This window comes from Pseudopodoces humilis, chromosome 21, assembly GCF_049639895.1.
Source record: "Pseudopodoces humilis isolate 2021_Gansu_Grassland_sample_001 chromosome 21, ASM4963989v1, whole genome shotgun sequence".
Lineage (NCBI taxonomy): Eukaryota > Metazoa > Chordata > Aves > Passeriformes > Paridae > Pseudopodoces > Pseudopodoces humilis.
In genome coordinates this window covers 1,032,024-1,057,500 of record NC_142220.1, presented here as the reverse complement: position 1 = coordinate 1,057,500, position 25,477 = coordinate 1,032,024, and the positions used below count along the sequence as shown (strand labels likewise).

Below are 25,477 nucleotides of genomic sequence, written 5' to 3'. Positions count from 1 at the left end.
AAAATGGTAAAAAGCTGCAGTAACTCCAGTTGGGTTTGTGTGTGGTGAGGTTGGGGGGGAGAGTGGGTGGGACCTTCCCCAGGAAGCTGGGGTGGGGTTTTTGGGCTAAAATTAGGTGGTTTGGGGTCAGAGCCATGTTCCATGGGCTGGATTTTCTCCTGGGATCCAGGGCCTGCTGCCTCCACCTGGGGCTCTCCAGCTCTTCCTACCCCTCATCCATCGCTGGGATCCCAAAGGGCCCTGGGTGTTGGGATGGGTGGCATTTCCTTTGGGGCCACCCCAAGCCCTGGGGGTGGTGTCCCCAGGCCAGCGGGTGACAGGTGCCCGTGGACACAGCAGCAGCTGGCCAGGGGGGCCCATGAGCCCCTTGGTGCCATTGTCCCCTCTGCCAGGGCCAGCCCAGGGCTGTGGGGGCCCCCCAGTCCCAGCTGGGCAGCGCTGGGGAGGGTCAGGCCCTCCGCAGCCTCTGGCACCTACACTCAAGTGCAGCTGTCCCTCTGTCCATCCTACCCTGCACCTGTCTGTCTGTCCAGCCGTCCGTCTGTCCCCGCCAACTGCTCTGCACCCGCCATCCCCGAGTCCGTCTGTCTGGCCTTACATCCATCTGTCCATCCAGCTGTCCATTTCTCCCTGCATCCATCTGTCCATCCGTCTGTCCGCCCAGCCCCACACTTGCCTGGCTCACCATCCATCCCTCCCTGTGTCAGTCTGTCTGTCCAGCTCTCCATCCCTCCCTGCCTCCATCTGTCCACTGCTCCCGGTGCCCGTCCGTCTGTCCAATTCTATGTCCACCCGTCTGTCCAGCCACCTTTCTATCCCTTTGCCAACCTGTCTGGTCACCCTCCAGCCATGTCCTTGTCCGTCTGTCTGTCCTTCCCAGCACGAAGCTCTTGTCCTTCCACTTGCCCATCTGTCCTGTTCTGCTGAGCCTGTGTCCGTCTGTCCATCTCCTTTCATGTCCCCCAGATATTCCCCCCGTGTCCCTCTGTCCCCCCCCGTGTCCCTCTGTCCCCCCCCGTGTCCCTCTGTCCCCCCGGTGTTTGGTGCTGTGTCGCAGCGCGGCCGCCAGGGGGCAGCACGGCCCCGCGCGCGGGCTCGCCCCGCCCACAGCGCCCCCTGGCGGCCGGGGGCGGGGTTTGGCGGCGCGCGCCCGCGCCGAGAACAAAAGCGCGCCCCGACAGCCAATGGGAGCCCGGCTGCCCGCTCGGCCACCGCTGATTGGCGGAGGCTCGACCAATGGCGAGGGAGCTCTGCCCGTCCGTCTGAGCCCACGTGGGGAGCGGGGATCAGGCCCTGAGTGATCCATCCCGGATCCATCCCGGATCCATCCCGGATCCATCCCGGATCCATCCCGGATCCATTCCGGATCCATTCCGGATCCATCCCGGATCCATTCCTGATCCATCCCGGATCCATTCCGGATCCATCCCGGATCCATCCCGGATCCATTCCTGATCCATCCCGGATCCATTCCTGATCCATCCCTGATCCATCCCGGATCCATTCCGGATCCATCCTAGATCCATTCCTGATCCATCCCGGATCCATTCCTGATCCATCCCTGATCCATCCCGGATCCATTCCTGATCCATCCCGGATCCATTCCTGATCCATTCCAGATCCATTCCTGCATCCCTAATCCATTCCTGATCCATTCCTGATCCATCCCTGATGCACTCCTGCATCCCTGACTGATGCCTGATTGATCCCTGATCCATTCCTACATCCCTGTTCCATCCCTGATCCGTAACTGGGGGTTCCAGAGGTGGTTGCAGCACGAGGGAAACTGAGGCAGAGCCAAGAGCGGAGCCAGCACCAGCAACGGTTCATATATTTATTCATAAGCCAAGTTATCCATAAAAAAGTTCCATAGTAAAAGGCCTTTACAGGAATGGCGGCTCATAAAACCTTTGTTTAACCCTTTGCTCCTTTTTTTTTTTTGTCCTTTTGGGTTATTTTTTTTTATTTTTAATCCTGTTTTATGGGATTTTGTTTTGTTTTGTATTTTAGTGTTTACACTGGAAAAGCCCCTGTACATATTTTCCAGGCAGCGGCGGCGGGACGGGCCAGCGTCCGCCGGCCCCGCGGGGTCCCCGTGGTCCCCCCAGGGTGTCCCCCCCGCGGTCACCCCACTATTGCACTGGGGACGGCGGCGCTGGGCCCCCCGCCCGGGGCCGAGCCCCCCGCCCTGGCCCCCTCTGTACAGCGCTCCCCGCTGTCCCCGTCCCCCCAGGCTGGGGGACACAGTGCACTGAAACGCCCCCCACCCCGCCCCCTTCCCCGAGGATTATTATTATTTTTTTTGTGATTTTTTTTTCATCATTTTTTTGTCTTTTTTTTTTTTTTGTTGTTGTTGTTGCTGTAGTTGTCGGGGTTATTTTTTTTTTTTTTTCCTTTCTCGCTTTTCCATAAAACTTCCCGGAAGAAATACAATATTTACAGGCAAAATAAATAGAACAACACACCTGATTTCTGCTTCACCTGCTGGCAAACAGTCAGAGGTACTAGGGAAAGTTATGGCTTGTAGGGGAGCCCCCCTCCCCCACCACGTCCCCTGATGTGCCCCCAATGTCCCCAAATGTCACCCTTTGCATAAGAGCAGGGCGGGGTCAGCACAGGGTGGGCACCCCGGGGGTCAGCACAGGGTGGGCACCCCGGGGGTCAGCACAGGATGGGCACCCCGTCGGCGGTCACCAGGCGCCCCGTGGTGGGGTCGTAGGTGCCCGCCAGGTAATAGAGGTCCTGGCGGTCCTGGCAGCGGCGGCCGCGCGTCAGCTGCTCGTAGTGCTCCCGCCCCACCACCTGGCACTTGTGCGAGATGGTCTGCACGTCGTTCTCGTCCTCGTGGCACGACTGGTACAGCGCGTTCTGCGGGGACAAGGCGCCGTCACTGCCGCTGCCGGGGCTGGAACGTGGCTACCTGCTGCGGGATATGGCTACCTGCTGTGGGATATGGCTACCTGCTGTGGGATATGGCTACCTGCTGCGGGATATGGCTACCTGCTGTGGGATATGGCTACCTGCTGCGGGATATGGCTACCTGCTGTGGGATATGGCTACCTGCTGCGGGATATGGCTACCTGCTGTGGGATATGGCTACCTGCTGCGGGATATGGCTACCTGCTGTGGGATATGGCTACCTGCTGCGGGATATGGCTACCTGCTGTGGGATATGGCTACCTGCTGCGGGATATGGCTACCTGCTGTGGGATATGGCCACCTGGCATGGTACATGGCTACCTGAGGTAGGTATGTGGCTACTTGACACCTGATGTGGTGCATGGCCACGCGTGGCCACACGACACGGGATGTGGCTACCTGGCACGGCACATGGCTACCTGACAGCACACGTGTACCAGACACGGTATGTGGCTACCTACCCTGGTATGTGGCTACCTCATGGCTCTCTGGCGATGCTACATGGCTCAACACGTGGCTACCTGACGTGTTACGTGGCTACTTGACACGATGCGTGGCCACGTGAGGCAGCGCACGGCTCCCTAGGCCGGCACATGGCTCCCTGCCCCCGGAGCCAGCCCTGCCCTCACCTTGCCGTCGCTCTGGCGCTTGCCCAGCTTGGTCTCCTCGGGGTGGTAGAACCACTTGACCTTGACCACCATGTTGCTGGCCCAGGACTCCCACATGCTCTCGATGCGGCCGATGTAGGGCAGGTTGGGCCGCCCGGCCGACAGGAACACGGCGCAGTCGCCCACGCGCAGCGTCTCCTTGCCCCGCACGATGGCCTTGTAGAACAGCTTCCGCGCCTTGCCCTTCATGCCGCGCCGCTGGGGAGGGGACACGGGCTCAGGGATGCCGTGGGGACCCCCAAACCCGCCCTGCTGCCGTGGGGACACCGCCAGGGGGACGTGGAGAGCGGTGCCAGGGCGGGGGGCTCGCAGAATGACAGACACGGCTGCCGTCACCAGCGCTGCCAGCTCAAGGGACACAGCTGGTGGCATCAGCACCCTGTGCTGGCACTCACAGTTGGTGCCACCAGCACCCTCCCCCATCCTGCAGCCAGCAGGACTTAGGTGCCAGTGCCACCAGCACCCTGCACAGGGCACCCACGTGTCACAGCCGCTGTCCCCAGCACCCCGAGCACCCAGGGCTCTGCCCTGAGCACGCGGCACCTGACTCCCTCCATCCCAAACCATGCCCAGGTGGGCACCCACGGCGGGCGCTGGCTGTGGCAGGAGCCGGATGCCGGCTGTGCCGTGCCGTTCTTTACCTGTGTGGGGTTCCCCGACCACCTCCACAGCTGGCGCGCGGGCAGGAAGGCGGAGATCTTTGGCCGGTTTTCCACCGAGGGCAGGCGCTGCCGCCGGGAGAACTCTTTGGCTTTGGCGAAGCTGAGGGGATCCTTGCGCTTGAGCTTGGCCTTGGGGCCGGCGGCGGCCGCCTTGGACAGGAAGCAGCGCTGGGGCGCGGTGCCCTTGGGCCGCAGCGCGTCCGGCTGCGCCAGCAGCGCCGGCACCGGGTGCGACAGGCAGGTCTGCAGCAGCAGCGCCGAGTCCTCGTCCTCCGAGCTGTAGGAGGAATCCTCATTGTCCGAGGAGCACAGGCTGGACGTGGAGATGGACCCAGAGCTGGACGAGGTGGAGGAGCCCGAGGAAGAGGAGGACACGGAAAGGCGCGTCATGAAGCGCGAGGGGACGTCGGCGCTGAGCCCGCCCGCGTCCTCGTCCTCGTCCATGTCCGAGTAGGAGCTGTGGCAGTCGCTGTCGCAGTTCAGGGCGAAGTCCCCGTGCCCCGAGTACTTGCGCAGCGCCAGCCCCACGGGCAGCGGGTGTGCGGCCGCGCGGCCCCTGCGCTCCCGGCCGCCCAGGCCGGCGTGTCCGTAGCTGTGGCTGCCCAGCGGCCGCTCCAGCCTGGCCCCAAAATCCTTCTCGGCCAACAGCAGCGCCTTGCACGTCTTGTTCTTGGGGGACGTCACCCCTTCGTGGTCCAGCTTGACCAGGAACTCGCTGCCCGCCGCCTTCCTGCGCCCGCTCCTGCCCACCTCGGCCTCCAGCCGCTCGGCTTTCTTGGATCGCAGGAGCTTCTGGGCCGCTGGCAGCACCAGCCCGGCGCCGGCACCGAAGGAGCCGTAGGAGCTGGCGATGCGGCCGAAGGAGTCGGCGCCGAAGGCGTTACCGAAGACGGGGGCGGCGAGGTGGTGGTGGTGGTGGTGCAGAGGGAAGAGGGTCTCCTTGGCCCGCAGCTTCTTGGTGCTGCCGTTGACCTGGAACAGGTTCTGGAGCACGGCCGAGCCCTTGTTCGCCGCCTTCCGCTTGGTCTGTGCCACGGCGGCCCAGCTGAGCAGGGACCCTCCGCGCCGCCCGGCCGCAGTGTCAGCCAGCGCCGGCCCCCGGCCCCCCGACAGCCCCTCCACGGCTTTGCCTGCGGAACACAGCGCTCAGGGGTCCGCAGGAGCAGGGAGAGAGGGATGCTCCGGGGCTGATCTCCACCCGCATTGTGCCACCCCTTCCTCCAACCCCAGCTCCTCACCTTTGCACCCCAATATTCCCCTTAACCCCATCCTTGCATCCCAGCACCCTGATTCCATGAATCCATTCCCCTGCCTACATTCCAGCATCTTTCCATGCACCCCAGCACACTTCCCCATATCCCAGTATCCTTCCGCCATCCCAGACACTCCTTCTCGCACCCCAGTGCCTTTCCCCACCCCAACACCATTCCCCCCACCCCAGCCCATCAGAGGATCCTGCTCCTTCCCCTCCATACCACTTTTCTCCTTGCTGGCCGCCTTCCTGCCAGAATTCCGGGGGGGCTGGGGGCCGTGGTCGGGGCAGAGCGTGGGGGGCAGCGCCCCAGGGGTGCCCACGTCGCCACACGCCCGCTTTGCTCGCCGGCAGGAGCTGGACACCAGCAGTGCCGGGGAGGGCTCGGTGCCTGCACAGAGCTGGGGGTCAGGGCGGCCCCGTGCTCCCCCCACATTCCCCCAAATCCCGTGATTCCACCCCAACCCCTCACATTGGATCTTGAAGTCAGGGGGTAGCAGGCGGATGTTGGACACAGCGATGTGTCCCGTGTCCCCGTCGTCGAACTCCACCAGCACGGCCTCGGCGTCCTCCTCCTCCTCATCGCTGGAGGATCCTGCGGCACAGGGGGGCTGTTGGGATGGGCACGACACCCCCGGCACCGCCCACCCCCCCAGCCGAGCCCACCCAGCCTCACCTCGCACCACGTTCCCCGGATACAGGCAGCGGGATTTCTGGCTCCAGTAGGCGCAGACGCGGGTGCCGGGTGGAAGGCTCCGGCGTGACTGCGGCCGGATGTCGAGGACCTGCGGGAAGCAGCGGGTGAGGCTTTGTGGGGTCCGGGACCCCCTCCCTGACCCCGATCCTGACTGCCCCCCACTCACCGCCTCCTGCAGCAGCTGCTCCTGCGAGTAGATGTGCTGCCGGTTCCCCCGCTCACCCTCGATGATGATGCTGTAGCTGGGGAGGGGGCACAGAAAGCGTTCAGCACCCACCTTGGTGCCCCCCTCAGATGGCTGAGACCCCCCCCAGATGTCTGGACCCCCCCCGGGAGGCTCCACTCACATGTCGGGGGGCTGGATGGTGCGCACGCTGCCGGCGTACAGCAGGCTGTCCTCCTTGGGGATGAGGATGTGCAGCCCATCCCGCAGATCCTCCTTCTGGATGGCGCAGGCGTGGGGCACCCCCCCGCGCGCCCCCCCTGCCAGGCAGCCTCCCAGCTCCTCCTCCTCCTCCGAGAAGCTGCTGTTGTCGTCGAAGTCGAAGTCGTCCTCCACGGTGAAGCTCTCCAGGAGTTTGCTGACGGCCCGGCCCTTGCACTGCAGGAGGAGGCTTGGGGTGGGTGGGGGGCAAAGGGGGCCGTGCCAGGGTGGGGAGCACCCCCCGCGGGTCTCACCTGTTTGGTGGCCACTTTGCTTTTGACCTTGGCCAGTTTCTTGCCCTTGCTCAAGATGGTTTTGGCGCTCCGGGGTGAGAGGGCCAGCGAGAGCGCTCCGTTCTTGCGCTGCACGGGGAGGTCAGGGCCGGCCAATGACCCCTCTGTGCGACCCCAGCCCCCCCAGAGCTCACCAGTGCCTCCCACCGCCCCAGTCCCTGCACTGGTGTCCCCTCAGCTCCACCAGCACCTGTGCCAAACCTGCCCCCATCCCTCTGCACCCCACAGTGTTCCATCAGCGCCCCATAACCACTCCCAAAAACCTGCACCCACATCTCCCTGCAACCCCAGAACAACCCCCTGCATTCCCTGGTCCCATTGGTGGCCGCAGCCCATGCAGATGCCACGTCTCCCTGTCCTGGAGCCCAGGGGTGCCCCCACACCAGCCCTGACTCACCCTGAGGGCCGCCTGCAGCCCTTTGCTCTTGCGGGTGCCCTTCTTGCCCCTCTCTCCCAGCCGAGCCCCCTCATCCCGCGGCCCCAACAGCCGGGGGTCGGTGCCCCCAAAGAGGCTGCTGGGGGGTCCCGGGGGGCTGGGGCCGCCGGGGGCTGGGGGCCGCAGGCTCTCCTTTGCCTTGGCTTTCATTTTCTTCTTGCTGCCCTCGGGGCAGCCCCCCGCCTTCCGCCGGCCCGGCACCTTCTCCAGCTTCCCGGCTCCCCCCGGCTTCACTGGCCGCCGCTTGATCTTCACCTCCCCCTCGGGGCTGCCCAGGCGGCAGGGACCTGGTGGGGAGAGGGGTCAGGGCACCCCAGGGGGGCTCAGGGCACCCCATGGATGTCCCAGCTTGGAGCACCTCAGAGTTTCCCACCCAGTCCCAGCAGGTGCCCCCCGTGGTCCTTGTCCCTGTCTCTGTCGGTATTCCCAGGGTAAATCCCATTACCTAGCAGCCCCTGCCTTTCCTTTTTCTTCTTGGCCTTCTCGTTGGCCTCCATCTTCACCACGGAGGACGGGGATGGCCCCAGCACAGCCACAGGCCCCGCGGCCAGTGACAGCCCCGGCTCCTCGTCCCCCTCCTCGCTGTCCGTGTCACCCTCAGGCTCGTCTGCAAGAGGAGAGCACAGCGGTGAGGAACTCCTGCACACAGGGTGGCCCCTGCACCCCCAATGAAGAAGGGGGTGAATTGAGATGAGCTACCCTCCATATCTGTCCTGCCCCCCCCAGAGCCATGGCTGCACCCCTAGCTTTGGTCCTGAAACCCCAGTCCCGTGCCAGACCCCAGAACCTCACCCCAGCCTCACATCCCCGTTCCCCATCCCCCACCACCTCACAACCAGATCCCCATCCCGCCCCTGTACCCCATTCTCACCTCATCCCCATCACTCCCATCCCAGAGCCCTCACCCCCATCCCAGTCCCGCACCCCATCCCTGTGCCCGCCTTGCCTCTGAAGTGGGGGGGCTGCCGGGGACCGGGGTCCTGCCCCTGGTACTTGGAGCCCTTGGAGCCCTTGGGCCGGTTCAGCTTCTTCTGGATGCGAGCACCGGGGTTGGGGTCCCTCCGGCGGAAGGGGCTGAGCCCGGGGGGCAGCCCCTTGCCCTTCACCTTCTGCTTCAGCTGTGACACCCCATCAGTCACCACACAGGGCGGAGCACCCCACACTGGGGGGGACTCAGGGGGGGCTGGGGGTAGAACACACCCCCCCAGACCCCGTGGGACTCACCGGGGAGCTCTGGAGGCTGCCGAAGGTCCCCCCCGCCAGTTTGCTCCTCTTCTTCTGGGGCTCGGGGTCCCCCCGCAGCTCAGCACACAGCAGGGACAGGCTGGTCTTCACCGCCCTGGGGGGGCACGGTGTGGGCACGGTGTCCCCAGGGCCCCTCGGGGGGATCCCACACCCCCTCAGCTTCATCCTGCATCCCCCAGAAGGATCCAGACCCGGGCCTGGCTGGCTCCTGTACTGCCGTCTCCATCCTCCCCCTCCCTCCCCTCTCTCACTAACGTTTTGTGACATAAAACCTGCAGATTAATTTTTTTCCCCCGGGCCAAGGGGGGACACGCGGCACCAGTCACTCACTTGACCTTGCGGCTCTCAGCCCTGCCCAGGGCACTGGAGTGTTTCCGCTTCCTCGGCCGCCCCGGCCCTCGCCGTGCTGGGCTGCGGGAGCTCTCGTCACGCCTGGGAAACGGGGGCACGGTCAGCAGAGCCCCCCAGGCCAAGGCCAGCCCCAGACTCACTGCACGGACAGCTGTCAAGGCTGCCCCGATTCCCCCGGGCTCAGGATGAGGACGGGGACAGCGACAGGGACGTACTCGTGGTCGTGGCGCCGCTGCAGCCTCACCAGCTCCCGCTGCTTCTCCTTGTAGCGGCGCTGGAGCTCGGCCAGGCGCATCCGCACCTCCACCTCCTGCGTGTTCAGCTGCTCCATGGCCGCCTTCAGAGGGCACACCTGGGGGGCCAGGGGGGGCTTTGGGCACAGCCGGCAGTGCCAGCGGCCTCAAAGGCAGGGCTGAGACCGGGCACAGCTCTTCCCACGCCCTCCAGGAGACACTCACGGCCTTGGTCTTGGGGGTCCAGGTGTATTTGCGCCGGGGGACGCGGGCGCGGGGCGGGGGGGACACGGGCAGGGGGCTGAGCGCGGGGGGGCTGCCCTCCCGCCCTGCCGCCTCCACCAGTGACCAGGCAGCCGCCACCGTGGCCAGGTTCTGCAGGTTAAAGGCCAGCAGCTCCTCATCCTCACCTGTGGGGACGGCAGGGGGTCAGGAAAGATGGACATCCCGGAGCCCTGCACTGGCTCCTGGGGGGCTGGGGGGCAGAGGAGCAGACCCCCGGCTGGGAGGGCCATGGTGATGTGCCCCATCTGGCCACAGCCAACCCTGTGCCCATCCCTCCATGGGGAGTGGGACCCCACAGCCACCCCCTCGCCCCACGCTGTCCCCACCTGAACCCCAGCGCGCGATCCCCCACCACGCTCCCTCCCTCCTGCCCGCAGGGCTGGGGATGAGCCAGGCTGTGCAGCCATCCCCGCTGGGGCCTCCGGGATTCCCTGGGGAAGCCGAGCTGGGAGGAAATCCCGGCGCCTGCCTGGAGCCAGCGCTGGAGCCGAGCCCTGGGCACAGCATGGCACGGCATGGCACGGCATGGCACAGCATGGCACGGCACAGCATGGCACGCAGCCCCCCATCCCCACAGGACAAAGGGCACTGGAGGGTGCTTGGGAGTCACCAGGACATTCTGGGGACATTTGAGGGCACCGGGTGCCACCCACCTTCCCTGGCCAGGTCACAGCGGCGCCGGCGCAGCTCCAGGTCGGCGAGTTCGCTGAGCAGGGCGATGCCGGGGATCCCTGAGGGGTGGGGGACAGGCGAAGGGGGGGCCGGGGGGGGCCCCTCGGGCTCCTCCAGCGCCGGCAGCTCCCCCAGGTCGATGCCGGCGGCGATCAGTGCCTCCAGCCCACCCGAGCAGCTTTGGTGCCCGCTGGGGACGTCACCATCCTCCTCCTCCTCCTCCTCCTCCTCATCGCAGCTGCCCTCTGGCTCCGAGCCATCGCTGTTGCCTTCCTCCTCCTCCTCCTCTTCTTCCTCCTCCTCCTCTTCCTCCTCCTCCTCCTCCACAGTGGGGGGCAGCGGGGAGCCCCCCGCCTCGGGCACGGGGTGCTGCTGCTCCGGCTGCTCCGGCGCTCCCTGAGCCACCTCCCGGTGCCCTCCGAAGGGCTCCTCGGTGCCGCCCCCGGCCGGCGCTGCCCCCCGCTCCCCGCACAGCGCTCCCGGGGCCAGCAGCAGGTGATGGCGGTGCAGCAGCGCCCCGGGGCCCTCGGCCGGGGGGTCCCGCGGGGGGCCCGGCTCTCGCAGCGCCTCGGCCGTGGGGCTGAAGGTCCGGGACTGCTCGGGCTCGGCGGGCGGGGAGCCGGCGTGCACGGGGTCGGGGTCCGCAGGCTCGGCCGAGTGCGCCGCGGGGTAGCCCATGGCGGCGGCGGGGTAGCCATACCCGGGGGGCAGGTCTGCGGGGAGCGGGCAGCCATCAGCGGGGACGGCCCGGTTTTCCCCAGTCGCCCTCCTCCCGTTCCCCGTCCCCGCGGCCCTACCTGGCTCCAGGGGTTTGGGGTAGCGGCGCGGGGGCTGCCCCTCGCCCCGCGCGTCCCCGCCGTCCCCGCCCTTGCTGGGGGTGGGCAGGGGGCTGGCGGCCGGCGAGCGGGGGGCCACGGCGGGGCTGGTGGCGGGGCAGGCGGGTAAAGTGCAGGGGGCCGTGGGCAGCGTCACGGGGCACTTGGCCGGGTGCCGCAGGGCCGGCGAGTGGCAGCACGGGGACAGCTTGGGGGGTGCGGGGGCCGCCGAGGTCAGGCCCTTGGCCGGGGGGTTTAAGGCAACTGCTTTGTGGGAGGGTTTGAGGGGCTTCTCGGGACCCCTCTCCTCCAGCTCCAGGGGCTGCTCCTCCGGCTTCCTCTGCGGGGCACAACGAGGTGACAGGCGTCAGATCCTGCCCCACATCTGAGCCCTGCATCCCGCATCCCCACGGTCCAGCCCCTGCCCCACTGCCCGCCCCCCATGCTCTCAGTCCTTCCCCACATCCCCCAGTCCCATAATCCACCCTGCACCCCAACATCCATCCCGCCCTGCACCCCCCAGCCAGCCCCACATCCCACCCCAGCCCCCTGGCACCTGGCCGTGCACCTGGCGCTGGATCTCGAGGGCCTGGGCCGCCCGTTGTTGCTGCTGCTGCTGCTGCTGCTGCTGCTGCTGCTGCTGCTGCTGCTGCTGCTGCAGGGCATAGAGCTCCTGCTGCCGCAGGAACTGCGACCGTGGGTACACGGGGAGCTGCCCCGTGTGCTGCAGGTGGGCACCAGGACCCCGGCCTGGGTACATGGGGGGCCACAGCGATGCCTGGTCCATCACATCAGCTGCCAGCAGGGGGGGAAGGCAATTATTAGAGACCCTCTTGAGGGTCACCCCACAGACCCCAGCAGTGCCCAACCCCAGTCCTGTGACCCTGGCAGCACCCCCAGAGATCTCCGTCTCCTACCCCTGAAATCCAACAGCACCTGCAAAAACTCCATACCCCTCCCCTGCACCCCCAAAAGTACCCCCAAGGACCCCATCAGCCATGAACTCTCACAAGTACCCCAGTGACCCCCATCTCCCACCCTGCACCCCCAAGGACCCCCTCCCCTCTCTCTCAATCCCCCCCCAGCCTCCAGGAGCCCCCTCCCCAGCACAAGGTGGGGGTCTCAGGCTCACCTAGCGTGTGGGGGGTGCCGTGGGTGGGGGGCTCCGTGGGGAGGATGACAAGCTGGGCAGGGGGGTCCTGGGCGAGGGGGAACACGGGCTGCATGGCGCTGGGCATGGAGGCAGGGAAGGCAGGGGGCAGGTTCTGGTGCAGGGCGGGGTGCCCGATGCCTGTGGGGACGGGGGAGGGTCTGTCAGCACCCCTCTGCTGGGGTTAGCACCCACCCGACTGCCCCCAGAGCCGGCACCGACCGTAGGAGTGTCCCCCCATCCAGATGGAGGGGCTGCGGGTGCGGGGCAGCCAGTGCGTGTGCGCAGGGTGGGCGTGGGCGGCGGGGTCCCCCCCGAGCTGCCCCGCCGGCAGCGACGAGCCCCCCGTCATCATCAGGTGGGGGGTCAGCTCCCCGGGACACCCCCCCGATGGGTGCATCCGGGCAAACTCCACCAGGTCCTTGTTGTCCCTGCGGGAAAAAGGAGATACACGGAGTGTGGGGGCAGCAGTGGCATCCCCCTCCCCTGCACCCTCTCCAGGGATCCCCATCTTCCATCCCCGAACCCTAAATAGCACACAGAGCACATTTTCCAGCCTTCACAGGGGTCCCCCACACCCCCCAGCAGCACCTGTGGCTCCCCATCACTCACTGGAGCAGGATGTCCCTCCCGGGCAGCCCCAGGCGCTCCTCGCAGAGCCGGCCCCGCTCCTCCTCTGCCTCCAGCTCCATCAGGTGCACGGGTCGCGCGGTGCCTGCTGCCACGGGGACACCGCGGTGGCATCAGCGTGGCACCGCCAGCCCCACGCCGCCCCGGGCCCCTCTCCGGCCCTTACCTTTGACTCCAGCCGCCGCCCGCTGCCGCCCGCTGCCGCCGGCGCTGTAGGGCTCGTGGCGGCCCAGCGTGTCCTTCTGCCGCGCCACGGCCACCGCGATGCCCACGGGCGGCTGCCGCACCTCGCCCTCGGTGCCGCCGGGGCCCAACCCCTCGTGCTCCCGGCCGCGGGCGCAGTCCGGCCGCTCCAGCTCGGGCTGTCCCTTTCCCGATGGGAATTTGGCATCCTGGTGGGCGCAGCTGCCCTTGGCGCTGCCCAGCCCCACGAAGGGGGGGCCCTTCTGCCCCCCCAGCAGCGCCCCGTTGCTGTACTTGAGCAGATTCTTCATGGCCGACACCTCGTCGGGGGCGTTGGGCACCTCCTGCGCCCGCACCAGCCCCGCCCCGAAGGGATCCAGGTAGGGTCCCCCCTTCCTCTCCTCAGCCACAGCCAGGGGGGGCCCCTGGCCCTGCACCCCCCAGGGGGGCAGGGGGTGCCCGCCGTACCCCAGGCCACCCAACTCCAGGGGCTTGCGCTTGCCCTCGGCCGCCTCCGCCTCGGGGTGCTGCTGGTGCCGGATCCGAGCCACCTTCTGGGGCGGGGGGTCCTTGGGGGGGCCCTTCTCTAAAGTGCAGCAGGAGGGGCCGACGCGGACGCCCAGAGGGTCGGGCCGGGGGGCGCGGGAGCAGTCGGGGGCCGGAGGCACCTCGAAGTAGCCCTTCTCCAGACCCGCCTTGGGCGCCGGGCACCGCCCGGAGAAGGGGGGTGCTTCGGCTGCGCCCCCCCCCAGGTACTCCAGCCCCTTCAGCCGGGTGCCCGCAGCCCCCCACTCCAGCCGCCGCTCCGCCGGCCCCTCGGCCTTCAGCGGGTGGTGGAACGGGGCACCGTAGGGCTCGGTGCCCGCCTCGGCGTGCCGCTCCTTGCCGTCCCCGCGCTCCATCCCGCCGGATTCCGCCTGGAAGGAGCGGCTCTTGTCCGTCGGGGGCCCCACCGAGGGCACCAACGTAGCCCCGCTGAGCTTCAGCTCGCGGGCGGGGGGCTCGGGCAGCGGGCACAGCACCTCGGGGCCGGCGTGGAGCGGGAGGCAGGGGAAGGAGCCGGCGGCGGGCACGGCGTAGGACACGGCGTGGTGCAGCATCTGCCGCCGCTCCACCGCCTCGCCGTAGGGCTGGGGAGCCTCGGGGACCCCCGGCTCCCGCTCCTTGGGGGCGCAGCGGGCGGCGCGGGGCAGGGCGCTCCCGGCACAGCTGGGCAGCGCGGCGCGGGCACCGTCCCCGTCCAGGCCCTTGGCCCCCAGCAGGCACGATGCCAAGGGCTTGGGGCGCCCGTCGCCGGACCCCCGCAGCGGCACCCCCTCCTTGCAGTGCCCCTCGGGCGGCACCGGCAGCACCGCCTTGTGCCGCTCCTTGGGGTCCTCCTCGGGCAGCCGCTCCTTGGGGTCCCCCTTGCCCCCCTTCTCCTTGCCCGCCAGGAAGCGCTCGTAGTCCTTGGGGGTCTTGGGGAGGGGGCCGGCGTCCCGCTCCCGGCTGCAGGAGCCGGCGGGGGGCCCGGGGGCGGCGCGGGCGATGCCGGGGAAGCCGTGGCTGGCGGGGAGCAGGGGGGGCTGCGCCGGAAGGTTCCGCAGGTAGAAGTTATCTGGAGGGGAGGGCGATGGGTGAGACCCCCGCGCACCCCCCACCCACCCGGTGGCCATGCAGATGAGGGGAGGAGCGGGATGAAGGGTAGGGCTCGTCAGATCCCTGTCCCACCCTAACAACGGCCCCGTTAGCACCCGCCACGACCCCGTGAAAAGCAGGAGCAGGGCTGGGACTGGCACCCACCACCCCACCCGCTGCCCCAGTACCACCTGCTCCGGCACCGAGCCCCCCACTCCTGCCCGGCTGGGGACGCACGCCCCCATGGGGGTCCCCGGTGGCCCCGGTACCTGCCTTTCTGGCTCTCATAGAAACGGTGCTGGCCGTAGAGCACGTTGCCATTGCCGTGGTGGTCCAGGTGACCCATGGGCAGGAAGGTGGAGGCCAAGCTCCCGGAGAAGCGGGGGTACCCCGGGGCTGGGGACAACGAGTCAGCGGGGCTGGGGTGGCTCCTGTCCCCAGCATCCCAACCTGCACCGCTCCAGCTGGGAACTCCCTGCAGAGCCCGTGATCCCCTCCAGGCTGGGACCCCTCCCACCTTCTGGGAGCCGGGGCGGGGGGGGTTGAACCCCCCCAGACTCGTGTCAGCAGTGGCCGTGCTTGGCTCGGCTCGGCACGGCTCGGGCGGGCTGTCCATCAGCCGCGTGCGCTGCCCGTCCCCGTCCCCCCGTGCCCCCCCGGAACGCCGGGAGCCAGCTGGCAGCCGGTCAAACTACCAGCCGGGCCGGCTGCCAGGGCCCCCCGCCAGCACCGCCGCCCCGCTCCCGCTCCTCCGGCGGGACGGAGACTCCAGCGCATGGGGGGGACACGGGGACTCGCTTTAACCAGGGCTGCCCCGGGGGTCCCCACACTGTCACCTGCCCCAGCACGGGCGTGCCTGTCCGGGTTCATCACCACCAGTGGCACGAGGTGGCCCGGCCTCAGCTGGAGCTCTGCAGCCACGAACGAGCCTCTCTGGCCACCCTCAACCCCAACTGTGGGGTCTAAGCCGGGTCCCTGCGGATGCCCCGGGGTGTTTTGGGGCACAATGGTGGCCAAACCCACCCTCATCACCCAGAAGTCGCTGACCCAGGGGGTCTGGATCCCATACACGTGGGCACTGCTAGGACGTGACCACTGACTGCCACTGGTGCCTCCTGCCACCCCGGACCCACAGCCCATCCCCACCCCGGTGCCCACTCACCTTCGTGGGAGTGGGAGAACCAGATCTGGGAGGTGCCGGAGTGGGGCCCGCAGAAGGCCGGTTCTGGGGGGGAGGCGGTGGGGCCAGCGGGGTGGCTGGGCCCCCCCGAGCCCAGGCTGCCACTCAGGAAGCCCCCCATGAAGGAGGAGGGGGGGGCACTGCCCATCAGGCTGCTGCCGGCTGCAGGGAGAGGGCACAGTCAGGGGGGCTGAGATCGGTTTGGGGGGGCTGAGGGCGGTCAGGGGGGGCTGTGCAGGCCCTGCTGGCATGACCCAACACACCACGCTCCCTTGTGCACAGGTGTGTGTGCCCAGCTGCCACACGCAGCCCTCGTGGTGGCACTGTGTCTCTTGTGCACACCCCTGTGCACACACGTCCCTCGTGCTCACACCCCTGGCGTTACCATGTCCCTCATGTCACCCTGTCCCTCTCGCTCACCCTGCCTGCGCACATCCCCAGTGAGCCCCCACATCCCCTGTGTGCTCTCGTCCCTCACACCCTCAGCCCCACGGGGCTCAGACGTGCCCCAGGGTGTGCAGGGCACAAGGGAGCCCTGCCCTGTGCGTGCCCTGAGCACACACACAGCTGTGCCAGCACATGGCACGCTCTGAACACGCCTGTGGCTGCTGCTCCTCGCCAGGGGACACCGGCTGCTCCCAGCGCCGGACAATCCCAAGCTCCAGGGACACGGGCTGTGCCGGGCCATGTGGGCGCACGTGTGTGTGAGTGCAAGGAGGGGGGACAGCCCTGGCCCTGACCCTGCTGCCTCCCCCGCAACCCGGGGGGGGCCCCCAGCACCCTTGGGGAGGCCCATGACCGGCACTCCCCATCCCGCCCCCCCACCCCGCTCCCATCCTGGCCAAGCCGTGAGATCATGGTGGAAACTTCGGAGCTGGTGGCCAGCGGCCGGGCGGGGGAACCGGAATGGGGGGAGCCAAGATGGGGGGGAGCCAGAATGGGGGAGCCGAGATGGAGGAACAGCCCCTCACCGTGTGGCCCCGCTCCCCGTGTCCGTGCGTGCCGGAGCGGCCGTGGCACGGCTCGGCACGGCTCGGCACGCGTGGCGTGGCACAGAACACGGGCTGGCTGCCCGCCCGGCCGGGGCAGGAAGCGATGCTTTGCTCTCTAAGCCGGCCCACGCTCCCCGGCTAATCCCACCGGGATGCCTCTGGGATGAGTGTCGGGATGTGGTTTCAGGCAGCTTCGCTCCTTCCTCCGTGGCGAGGCCGAGCCGGGCAGGGCCGCGTGGGCCGGGGGCACGGCCGCATCCCACCCGCAGCCCTGGGAACCGGACACGCTCCGGGATGGGTGGGCACATCCCGGGGGATCCCTGCCCGGTGCTGCCCACGGCAAACCCACCCTGTGCAGTGCCGGGGGACCCCGCGCGGGCGTGGAGCCGGCAGCGTGCCGGGCGGGAAGCCGAGGTTTCCAGAATGAGACTTTTCTGGAAGCCGTGAAACGGGGCTGGAAAAAAATAAACCCTCACCCCACCCCGATGGCGGCGGGGCCGGGGTGTCCCGGGGGGGCCGTGGGGCCGCCGCTCCCCACCGCCCACCGCTGACTCACGGGTCCCCCGGCGCACGCTGGCCCCGTGGCCAGCACTGCCGATCCCACATTCCCACTCGCCATGGCTCCCTAGTTCTGCCCCTCCAGCCACGGTGATGGCGAGGACAGGACAGGGATGGGTCACGGAGGACGTGCACAACTGGTGTCACCCGTGAGCCGGTGGCTCCCCGCGCCAGGACGGGCACAGCACCGCGGGGCCGGCTGCCAGCACGGGACAGATGGGCTGCGGGGTCCCAGCCCGGCCCCCCCCCGCAGCCCCCCGGCAGCGTCACCCTGGGAACTCCCTGGCTGGGCTCCCCGAGCCCGGTGCCGTGACTCAGCCCCGCCGGCATCGCTCCCGGCTCCGGCACGAAATTTCCCTTGGCCCCGAACCTGCAGAGGGTCACACGTGTGACGACTGTGCCAGGTCTCAGCACGGCCACACTGACAGCGCTGAGAGGGGCGGGGGGACATTGGGGAGACTCAGGAGGGGGCAACAAGAGGTGCTCCTTTCCCTCCAGCTGCTCCTCGCCCCCACTCCAAGTGCAGCACAGATGGGAATGTGTTGGGAAGGCAGAAAGTTTCAGGGCCAGCGTGTGGAGGGGGGCCGTGCTCCTGGGGGGGTTCAGCCCACGGCTGCTCTGGGATCCCCAAGGCGGTGACAGACCCAGGACCGCGACGGTGGCGGGGGGGGGGGACGGGCGCAGGGTTGGGTTTCTCCCTCAGCTATTTTGGGGCTGGAACATTCCTAATGGAGCTGGAGCCGCGGGTGGAGGGTTGGGAGCTGGCAGGGACCCTGGCAGGGGCAACCCAGGCCCCCCCCAGCAGGGCAGGGGGTGGTGAGCACCCCCCCACGTGCTTCACAACCCACACAGCCCCTTTAAAAATTTGGCAAGCGGGGAATAAACGGGCTCTGGCTCCCTCAGTACTGTAATTCCAACTGAATCCGTATTGTTATGGCACTAAATGAACGCTGCAATGGTGAAATGCTGCCAGAACGTGCCCGACAGGGCCAGTAGGGTGATCCCAGTGTTGTGCCATGGGTTATCCCCTCTGGAATGCCACTGGCAGCTGTGCTGGCCACAGCCACTGCACACTCAGCGCTTGCACACTCAGCATGTGTGCAAAGGGCTCACGAGGGTGGTGGACACTCATGGCACAGCTGGAAAATGCTGCTGGCACGGCTGGCACACACCACTGGCACAGCTGGCACACACCTGTGTGCCCAGTGCACTCTCCCTGCACGCATGACTTTCACATCCAGAGCACGATTTGCACGCCCAGAGCACAACCTCACACACACGTGCCTTGGAAGACCATTTCTGGAGCACAGGGAAGCCAGGGAGTGTCCTCCAGGAGTCCTGATGTCCTGCCCCACTCCTGGTATCACATGGATGCCATGCACATGAACCCCTCCCAGGAACCCTCAAAACGTGGGCCCACGGGCACCCTGTGCAGTTCCTGTGAATGTCACACTCGTGGCTCTTGGTGGGACTCGCTTCCCCCAGGGCTGGGGGACCCCAGCAGGGTCAGAGCCTGCCCTGGGGTGACGCTGTGGGGCAGTCAGGGCACAGGCAGGGCTGGGGGTCCAGAGGAGCCAGGGGTATCCCAATTGGTCCCCAAATTCTCCATGAAGCCCATCCACCCCACATTGTTCACCGGGCAGTGCCAGGAGCTGGTGGCAGCTGCCCGTCCCCCAGGGCCTGGCACGTGGCAACATCTCTGCCTGGATCCAGCTCATGACTAAGGAACAGCAGAACCACTCGGGGATGACTCTGCGAGAGCCGGGGTAATTCCCCAGGATCCGGGGTTCTGCACATCCCGCTGCTCCCCCCGGCACCTCGTGGCTACCAAGGAGCAGCTCAGTAATCTCCAAATCTGGTTTAACTTTCACACATACTTTGGCAACGTGCCGCACGGGGGCTGGGGGGAGCAGGAAGCCCCCACGCCGGAGCTGTGGCCTCCAGCCCCTCGTCAGATCCCGTCGCCAGGGAAGCAGCGATGCAGAGCGGCTGCAGCGCTGGCACCCGGCCCTGTGTCACCACCCAGCCAGGGGCACGGTCCCCACCTGCCTCCCACCATCACCACCCAAATCCCCGCTCAAAGCCGTGCTGGGAACCGCACAGCACCCAGCCTGCGGCGCCATCCAGGGAGAGGACAGGTGTGGGAGCACATCCAGCCGCCGACTCATCGCCACTGGGATGCACCCTGGGATGCACCGGGACCTGCACTGTCATGGCCAGGCTGAGTGCCAGCACCGGGATGCACACCGGCACTGCCACTGCCAGGCTGCGGGTCAGCAATGGGATGCACACCGGGAAGCACACCAGGATGCACACCGGGAAGCACACTGGGATTCACACCGGGATTCACACCGGGAAGCACACCAGGATTCACACCGGGATTCACACCGGGATGCACACTGGGAAGCACACTGGGATTCACACCGGGATTCACACCGGGATTCACACCGGGATGCACACCGGGATTCACGCTGGGATTCACACCGGGATTCACACCGGGATTCACACCGGGATGCACACGCACACCCCCAGGGTCAAGCCACACACCGGCATGGCCGCGCTGCTCCCAGCCCGGGGCTCTGCCATGGTGACACGCAGCCCGGCGCAGTCACAACTCTCCACTAGTCCACAAAAACATCCGAAGGGCAAAAATTGCAGCCAGGCCCCAGCGCGGCTCAGGCCTCTGCCAGAGTTTCCCACCCCCCGGCTGTGGGGGAGGCGCTGGGACCCCGGTCCTGCTCAGCACAGGGCACACCGTGGCAGTGTGACCCACTACAATTGGGGTGCAGGGGCTGCACCCCGCCTGTGTGGGCTCTGGTGGCTCCGGGGGTCTCCATCCCCCCATCCCCGGGCAGTGTGGGCACCCCGGCCCCGGTGCCATCACCCACCCGGTGCCGGTGCCAAACCCGACGCCAGCCGGAGCGTTCGGTTCCAAGAACGCGCGGCCCTGAGTTACGGCTTTAATAAAACCAAGGAAAACAGTTTTATCTCCCGTTCCCAGGGCGGCCGCCGGGCCCAGCAAAGGCTCCTGGGAGGTGTAGTCCGGCCCCACGCCGGGAGCCATTTGGGGGAGCGCTGCCGGAGCCCCCCCAGCCCCGCCGTGCCCCACGGGTGCCGCGAGCCGCACCGGCATCGCCCCGCCACGGCCGGCCGCGGGCTGGCTCCGTGCGCTGCCTGGGCTAATTATCAGTCATCGGCGTTAATTACCGCGCCACGCTACCACGGCTGCCGGCACCGCGGCCGGGCCATGCCGGGGGGACACGGGGTGCTGGGGATGGGGACCCCCCCCTCCCGCCGGCCACTAAATTATCCGGTTTATCCGCCCCAGCAGCGTTCCGGCAGCGCGGAGCCTCAGAGCGCAGCTCGCTGGGAAGCGCTCCGGCCGCGCCGGCCCTGCCAAAGCCGGAATATTTTTAGCTCGTTCTGTTGTTGGGTTTGGCTTCTCTGTTTGGTTTTTTTTTTTGTTGGGGTTTTTTTTTTTTTTTTTTGGTTGGTTGGTTGGTTTTTTTTTTTCTTAATTTTTTTTTTTTTCGGCGCGTTTCTGCCGGGGTATTTTTAGCCGGATCCATGTTATTTTAACAACCTCCGGTGCGTTCAGGCTCCCATGTGTCGCCCAGGCCCCGGCGGGTGTGAGGGTCCTGCACGGGGACGCCGCCGCGGCAGGAAGCCGGAGGGAAGCCGGAGGGAAGCCAGCAGCACCCCGGAGCTGGCGTCCCTCCGGGATCCCCCGCGCGGTCACCGCGAGCCGGAGAGCAGCCGAACCCCCACCCCTATCCCCCATCCCGGGGCCGGGTTCCAAGCCCCCATCCGCACTCCTCACCCAACAAAGCTGGGGGAAACCAGGGTGGCCCCCCGAGCCCGGCGGTGGTCCCGGCAGCGGGGCCGCCGGCACAAAGCGAAACCGCCCCGGCCGCGGGCCTGATCCGGCGCCGCCTCCCCGGCACCCCCCGGGGCCCCCCGCTTTCCCCCTCCTTCCAAGAAGCCCCACCGCTGCCACCCCCCCCCCCCGCGCCGGCCCGGCCGTGCCCCCCGCCCTAATCCACGCACTAATTGTAATCCCATTAAAGCAGATATAATTTTATTAGTATTCACAGCTCATCAAGGCGGCGACAATAACCGGCGCTGCCGCCGTGCCGCGGCCAGACAACCGCCTGCGCCGGCGGGAAGCGGGGGGCCCCCGGCGCTGCGCCGCGCCGAGCCGGCACACGGCTCCCGCTCCGGCCCTGCTCCCGCTCCGGCTCCAGCCCGGAGCTCGGCAGCGGCAGGGGGCTCCTCGCCGGCTGCGCCCTCAAAGCCCCCGTGCAGCGAAGCCCGGTTGAGCCCTGCCCGGCCGCAGCCGAGCACATGCCGCAGACAAAGCCGCGCGGGCAGCTCGCCGCGGACGCCGGATCCGGTGACCCCGCGCCGGGGCCGGTTGGCCGTGCCGAGCTCGGCCGTGTGCCCTGCTTTGTCCAGCTCCGGCAGCTGCCGCGGCGAACACGCGCCGCGAACCCCTTCGCACCCTGACACTTCGGCGCCGAATATCGAGCCCGGGCTCGGTGACCTTCCACCGCCGCGGCCCCGCGCATAACGGCCTCCCTGTCCGCCCCGAACGCGCCTCCGTGTCCCGGCACCGGGATGGAGCCCGGGGTCACGCTCCTCCCGCGCCGGCGGAGCGGCTGGGCGGGGGGATGTTCCCCCCGTGTGTGCGAGTCCTCACCCCAAAACCACCGGGCGCGGTGACAGCGAGGTCGGCACAAAGGGAGGCCGAGCTCCCGGGGCCGCGCCGAGCTCGCGGGGCCGCGCCGAGCCTCCCCGGCCTCCCACACCGCGGGCGCCCCGACCCCTCTGACCTGTGTGCGTGGCCATGGAGATGGGCGCCGGGAAGTACTTGGTGGGCTGGAAGTGTCCGGGGGGCTGCACGGCCCCGTGTGCCGACCCCGCCACGCGCCCCGTGCCGTGCCGGTGGCCCAGGCTGCCCCGCTCCGACAGCAGCCGCGGCGGGGGAGCGAAGTCACGGCCGTCCATGCCGGGGGCACCCACCCGCGGGGGGCTCGGCGGGACCCCGACACGGCTCGTGGGCGATGCTCAGCGCCGCGCCGGGCCGGCTCGGCGGGCGTCGTGCCGCGCTCCGCGCCGGGGCTGTCGGCTCATCCTCCGCTCCTGGCACGGGGAGAGAAAGGAGAGAGTGAGAGCACAGCCGGGGTGGGGGTACGGCCATCAGTGCACCCCAGAGCCCCCGCGCCCCAGCACTCCGCTCCCCGTTTCCCCGGTACACAGCCCGCTTTCTCTGCGGTTCGCAGGGCCCCGGGTTCCCTGGTACCGGCGGCGCGCGGTCCCCGCTCTCTGCCATCCCCGGAGCACGGCCCCCCCCTTTCCCCGGTACTCCCAGTTCGTGATCCCCAGTTTCCCCAGCGCACAGCCCCCCCACTCCGTGTTCCCGCTGCTCCCGGAGCGCAGCTCCCCCTCTATCCAGTGCTCCCGGTTCCCAACCCCGCTTGCCCCGAGCCCGGGCCCGGTTCCCGCTGCTCCGACCCTTTCTGGCCGCTGCTCGGGTTCCGGTTTCCCGGCGCTCGGTTCTTTTATCTCCGCCGGTTCACCGACCGTATCTCCCTGGGGCTCGGCCCCGCTCGCCCTCGGCTTCCCCGCTTCCCGTTGTCTCCCCGGAGCTCGGCGCCTCCCTCGCCGCGGTTCCCCGGTTTCCTTCCTTCCCCAGCCCCGGTTCCTCGGTCTTTCCCCTTCTTCCCTCCAGCCCGGTTCCCCCGTCCCCGCTCCCCCGATATTTCCCCGCTGTCCTGACCCTCCTCTCCCCGGTTCCCCGGTCCGTCCCCGGCGCCCTGCGCCGGTTTCCCGGTATTTTCCCGGTCTCCCGGCCGCGGTTCCCGGTCTCTGCCGGTGCCCGGCCGCGGCTCCCGCCCGCCGGGTCATTGTTCTGGCAGCGCCGGGGCGGGGGGGCCCGATCCGGCGGGGGGAGCCGGGCACGGGCCGGGCGGCGGCGAACAAAGGGGCGCGGGGCGGCGAGCGCGGCCGGGGGGCGCGGGGGGCCCGGCCGGGGCCGCGGGGAACGGGGGGAGCGCCGGGGCGAGCCCCAGGGGAAGAAACACGGGCCGGGAACAAAACATGTGTATTTCCTTAAATGAAGCTGAGGAAAATATGTGAAAAAGGTTGTTTTGCTTTCTTTTTGTGTTGTTGTTTTTTGTTTTTAATTGAGATAAAAAAACAAATGCGAAGCGAAAAAATTAATGGGAAATAACTGAAAGGGAAAAATATTTAAAGCAAAAAAATTGAAAGCGAAAAGGGCTCGATGCGAAAATGTTTGAAGGCGCAAACGGTTTAGTGAAGCAGCGTTTGATGAGCAAATGATTAAATGAACAAATGTTTTCACGCACAAAATTTTAATGAACAAAATTTTAAGGCGAAGCGATTTGAAGCGACGAGTGTTAAGGTGAAAATGTTTTAATATAAAGAGATAAAAGGGAAAATATATTTTAATGGGAAAATATGAAGGGGAAATATTTTGGTGGAAAGAGATATAGGGAAAAATATTTTTGGGGAAAAAAGATGAAGATAAAAAATATTTTTGCAGGAAAAATACGAACGTACAAAATATTTTGATGCCGAAAAGATGCAAATAAATATTTAGGTGCGAACAGATAGAGCGAAAAAATAAATAATAAGGTAAAAATGAAAAAAAAAAAAAAGCAAATTTGCAAAAAATAAATTGAAAAAAATGCAAAATAATTAGCGTCCAAAAATTTAAAACGCAATATCCAAGTAGTCAAAGAAAAAAAAAACGTAATACCCAAAACACAAATAAAAATAATGCCCGAGACGCAATTTAAAAAAAAATAATTAACGCCCAAAAAACCAAAATAAATAGCGCCAAAAAAAATTGTTAAGGCGTAAAAAAAAAAACAAAAAACCAAAAACCAACAAAAAACACAATAACCCCGGAGCGCCCGAAATTAAAATAACCCCCAAACAACAACAACAACAACAACAAAAAAAACCCACCCGCGGATCGCAGTTACTTACCGGAGGGGCGTTCCGCGCGCGGGGCGAGTGCGGTCCCGTGGCGGGGGTGCGCAGCGTGCTCCTGCCGGTGCCCGTGCACTGCCCATGCACCGGCTGCTCCTGCAGCAAAGGGAACCGGGGGTGTGTGGTTGGGGGGGGTGGGGGGGGAGGGAGGGAAGGGGGGGGGGTGGGAAAAGGCGGGGGGGGGGGGGGGTGGGGGGACCCCGCCGCGCCTCCCGCTCACGCCGCGCGTTCTCCGCCGGGGCGGGCGCGCCCCGCATGCTAATGAGCGCGTGCCCCGCGCGCGCGCCCCCTCGCTGATTGGCCGCCGCGCGGCGCTCCCGCCCCGCCGGCCATTGTTCCCCCCCCCTCCGCCCGGCTCCATTCTTCCTCCGGCGCGCGCGCCGCGCGTCAAGCGAGCGCCGCTGCCGATTGGCTGGCGGCCCGCCAGCGCTCCTGCCAATCAGCGCGCGGCGAGCGGCGCGGAACGGCGGCGCCTAATTCAAGCCCGGCGGATGAATGGGGAGGAGGGAGCGGCGCGCAGGCGCAGCGCGCGCTCCGGGCGGAGGGGTGGGGGGGGATTGCATTGCTGCGCACCCCCCGCCGCAGCGCGCGGGCCCCCCCCCGCGCGCTGATTGGCTGGCGCCGCGCCAGCGCGCTGTCAATCACGCAGTGTAAACAAGGCGCTGATTGGCCGGCGCCGCGGGCGGTTTCAAGGCGCCCCCCCGGGGGGGGGACACGCGCGGCGGGGGCGGTTTCGAGGCCCCCCCCGCGCACACCCCGGAGCGCCCCGGGCCGGAGCGAGCGGGGATCAAAGAGCGGCGAGAGGGGAACGGGCCGCGGGCCGCGCCCCCCGCAGGCCCGGGACCGGCCGCGGGGCCGCGGGGGCCTGCCGGGGAGCGGGGGGATGCCGTGCTTGGGGGCCCTGCGAGGCGGGGAGTGTGCAGTAAGGGGGTAACTGGGGGGCTGTGCAGTGTGAGAGGGTGCAGTAATGGGGGGCCGTGCAGAGCGAGGGGGGCTCTGCAGTGGGGGGCTGCAGTGTGGGGGGGCTCTGCAGTGTGGGGGGGTCTTGCAGAGCAGGGTGGGGGGTGTGCGCTGTTGGGGGGCTGCAGTGGGGGGGTTTTGGAATGGTTGGGGGCTCTGCGAGGTGGGGGCATAAGTGTTGGGGGATGCGCAGTGAAATGTCGGGGGGCCATGCAGAGCAGTGTGTGAGGTTGTGCAG

At 67.3% G+C, this 25,477-nt stretch overlaps 2 protein-coding genes across 5 annotated transcripts in view; one reads left to right on the top strand and one right to left on the bottom strand.

The window, feature by feature from the left end:
- ACTG1 (actin gamma 1) overlaps positions 1-28 on the top strand; it is a 2,996-nt gene extending 2,968 nt beyond the window's left edge. For both annotated transcript variants that reach the window (XM_005530673.2, XM_088065301.1), the window contains one exon: positions 1-28. This exon is cut by the window's left edge and continues 884 nt beyond it. The gene's annotated coding sequence lies outside the window, so the exon portion shown is untranslated.
- A 1,801-nt stretch (positions 29-1,829) lies between these two features.
- On the bottom strand, positions 1,830-24,407 carry BAHCC1 (BAH domain and coiled-coil containing 1). Of its 3 annotated transcripts, none has more exons than XM_088065273.1 (27): positions 24,277-24,407; positions 22,095-22,404; positions 15,695-15,874; positions 14,806-14,928; positions 12,899-14,512; positions 12,715-12,820; positions 12,325-12,533; positions 12,085-12,243; positions 11,509-11,747; positions 10,935-11,292; positions 10,119-10,850; positions 9,406-9,590; positions 9,163-9,299; positions 8,927-9,028; positions 8,576-8,690; positions 8,298-8,469; positions 7,797-7,958; positions 7,313-7,638; positions 6,877-6,984; positions 6,546-6,799; positions 6,365-6,440; positions 6,178-6,286; positions 5,974-6,096; positions 5,725-5,892; positions 4,229-5,379; positions 3,549-3,785; positions 1,830-2,868 (listed from the first exon to the last, which is right to left on the bottom strand). In XM_088065273.1, the coding sequence occupies exons 2-27, from the start codon at positions 22,267-22,269 to the stop codon at positions 2,662-2,664; spliced, it is 7,527 nt and encodes a 2,508-aa protein (XP_087921399.1). In that variant the 5' UTR covers positions 22,270-22,404; positions 24,277-24,407; the 3' UTR covers positions 1,830-2,661. The 3 variants fall into 3 exon arrangements, with proteins under 3 accessions (XP_087921399.1, XP_087921401.1, XP_087921400.1); XM_088065275.1 differs by having other exon boundaries at positions 11,521-11,747; XM_088065274.1 differs by having other exon boundaries at positions 12,715-12,817.
- Between the last annotated feature and the right edge of the window lie 1,070 nt (positions 24,408-25,477).

Excerpts from the sequence above, each read along its gene's own strand:
- BAHCC1 (XM_088065273.1), bottom strand. The coding sequence starts at position 22,269 with ATGGACGGCCGTGACTTCGCTCCCCCGCCGCGGCTGCTGTCGGAGCGG. Across the intron at positions 14,929-15,694 it reads GTTCTCCCACTCCCACGAAG|CCCCGGGGTACCCCCGCTTC; the intron begins GTGAGTGGGCAC and ends CGTTGTCCCCAG. Across the intron at positions 5,380-5,724 it reads GGCCAGCAAGGAGAAAAGTG|GCAAAGCCGTGGAGGGGCTG; the intron begins GTATGGAGGGGA and ends TGTGTTCCGCAG.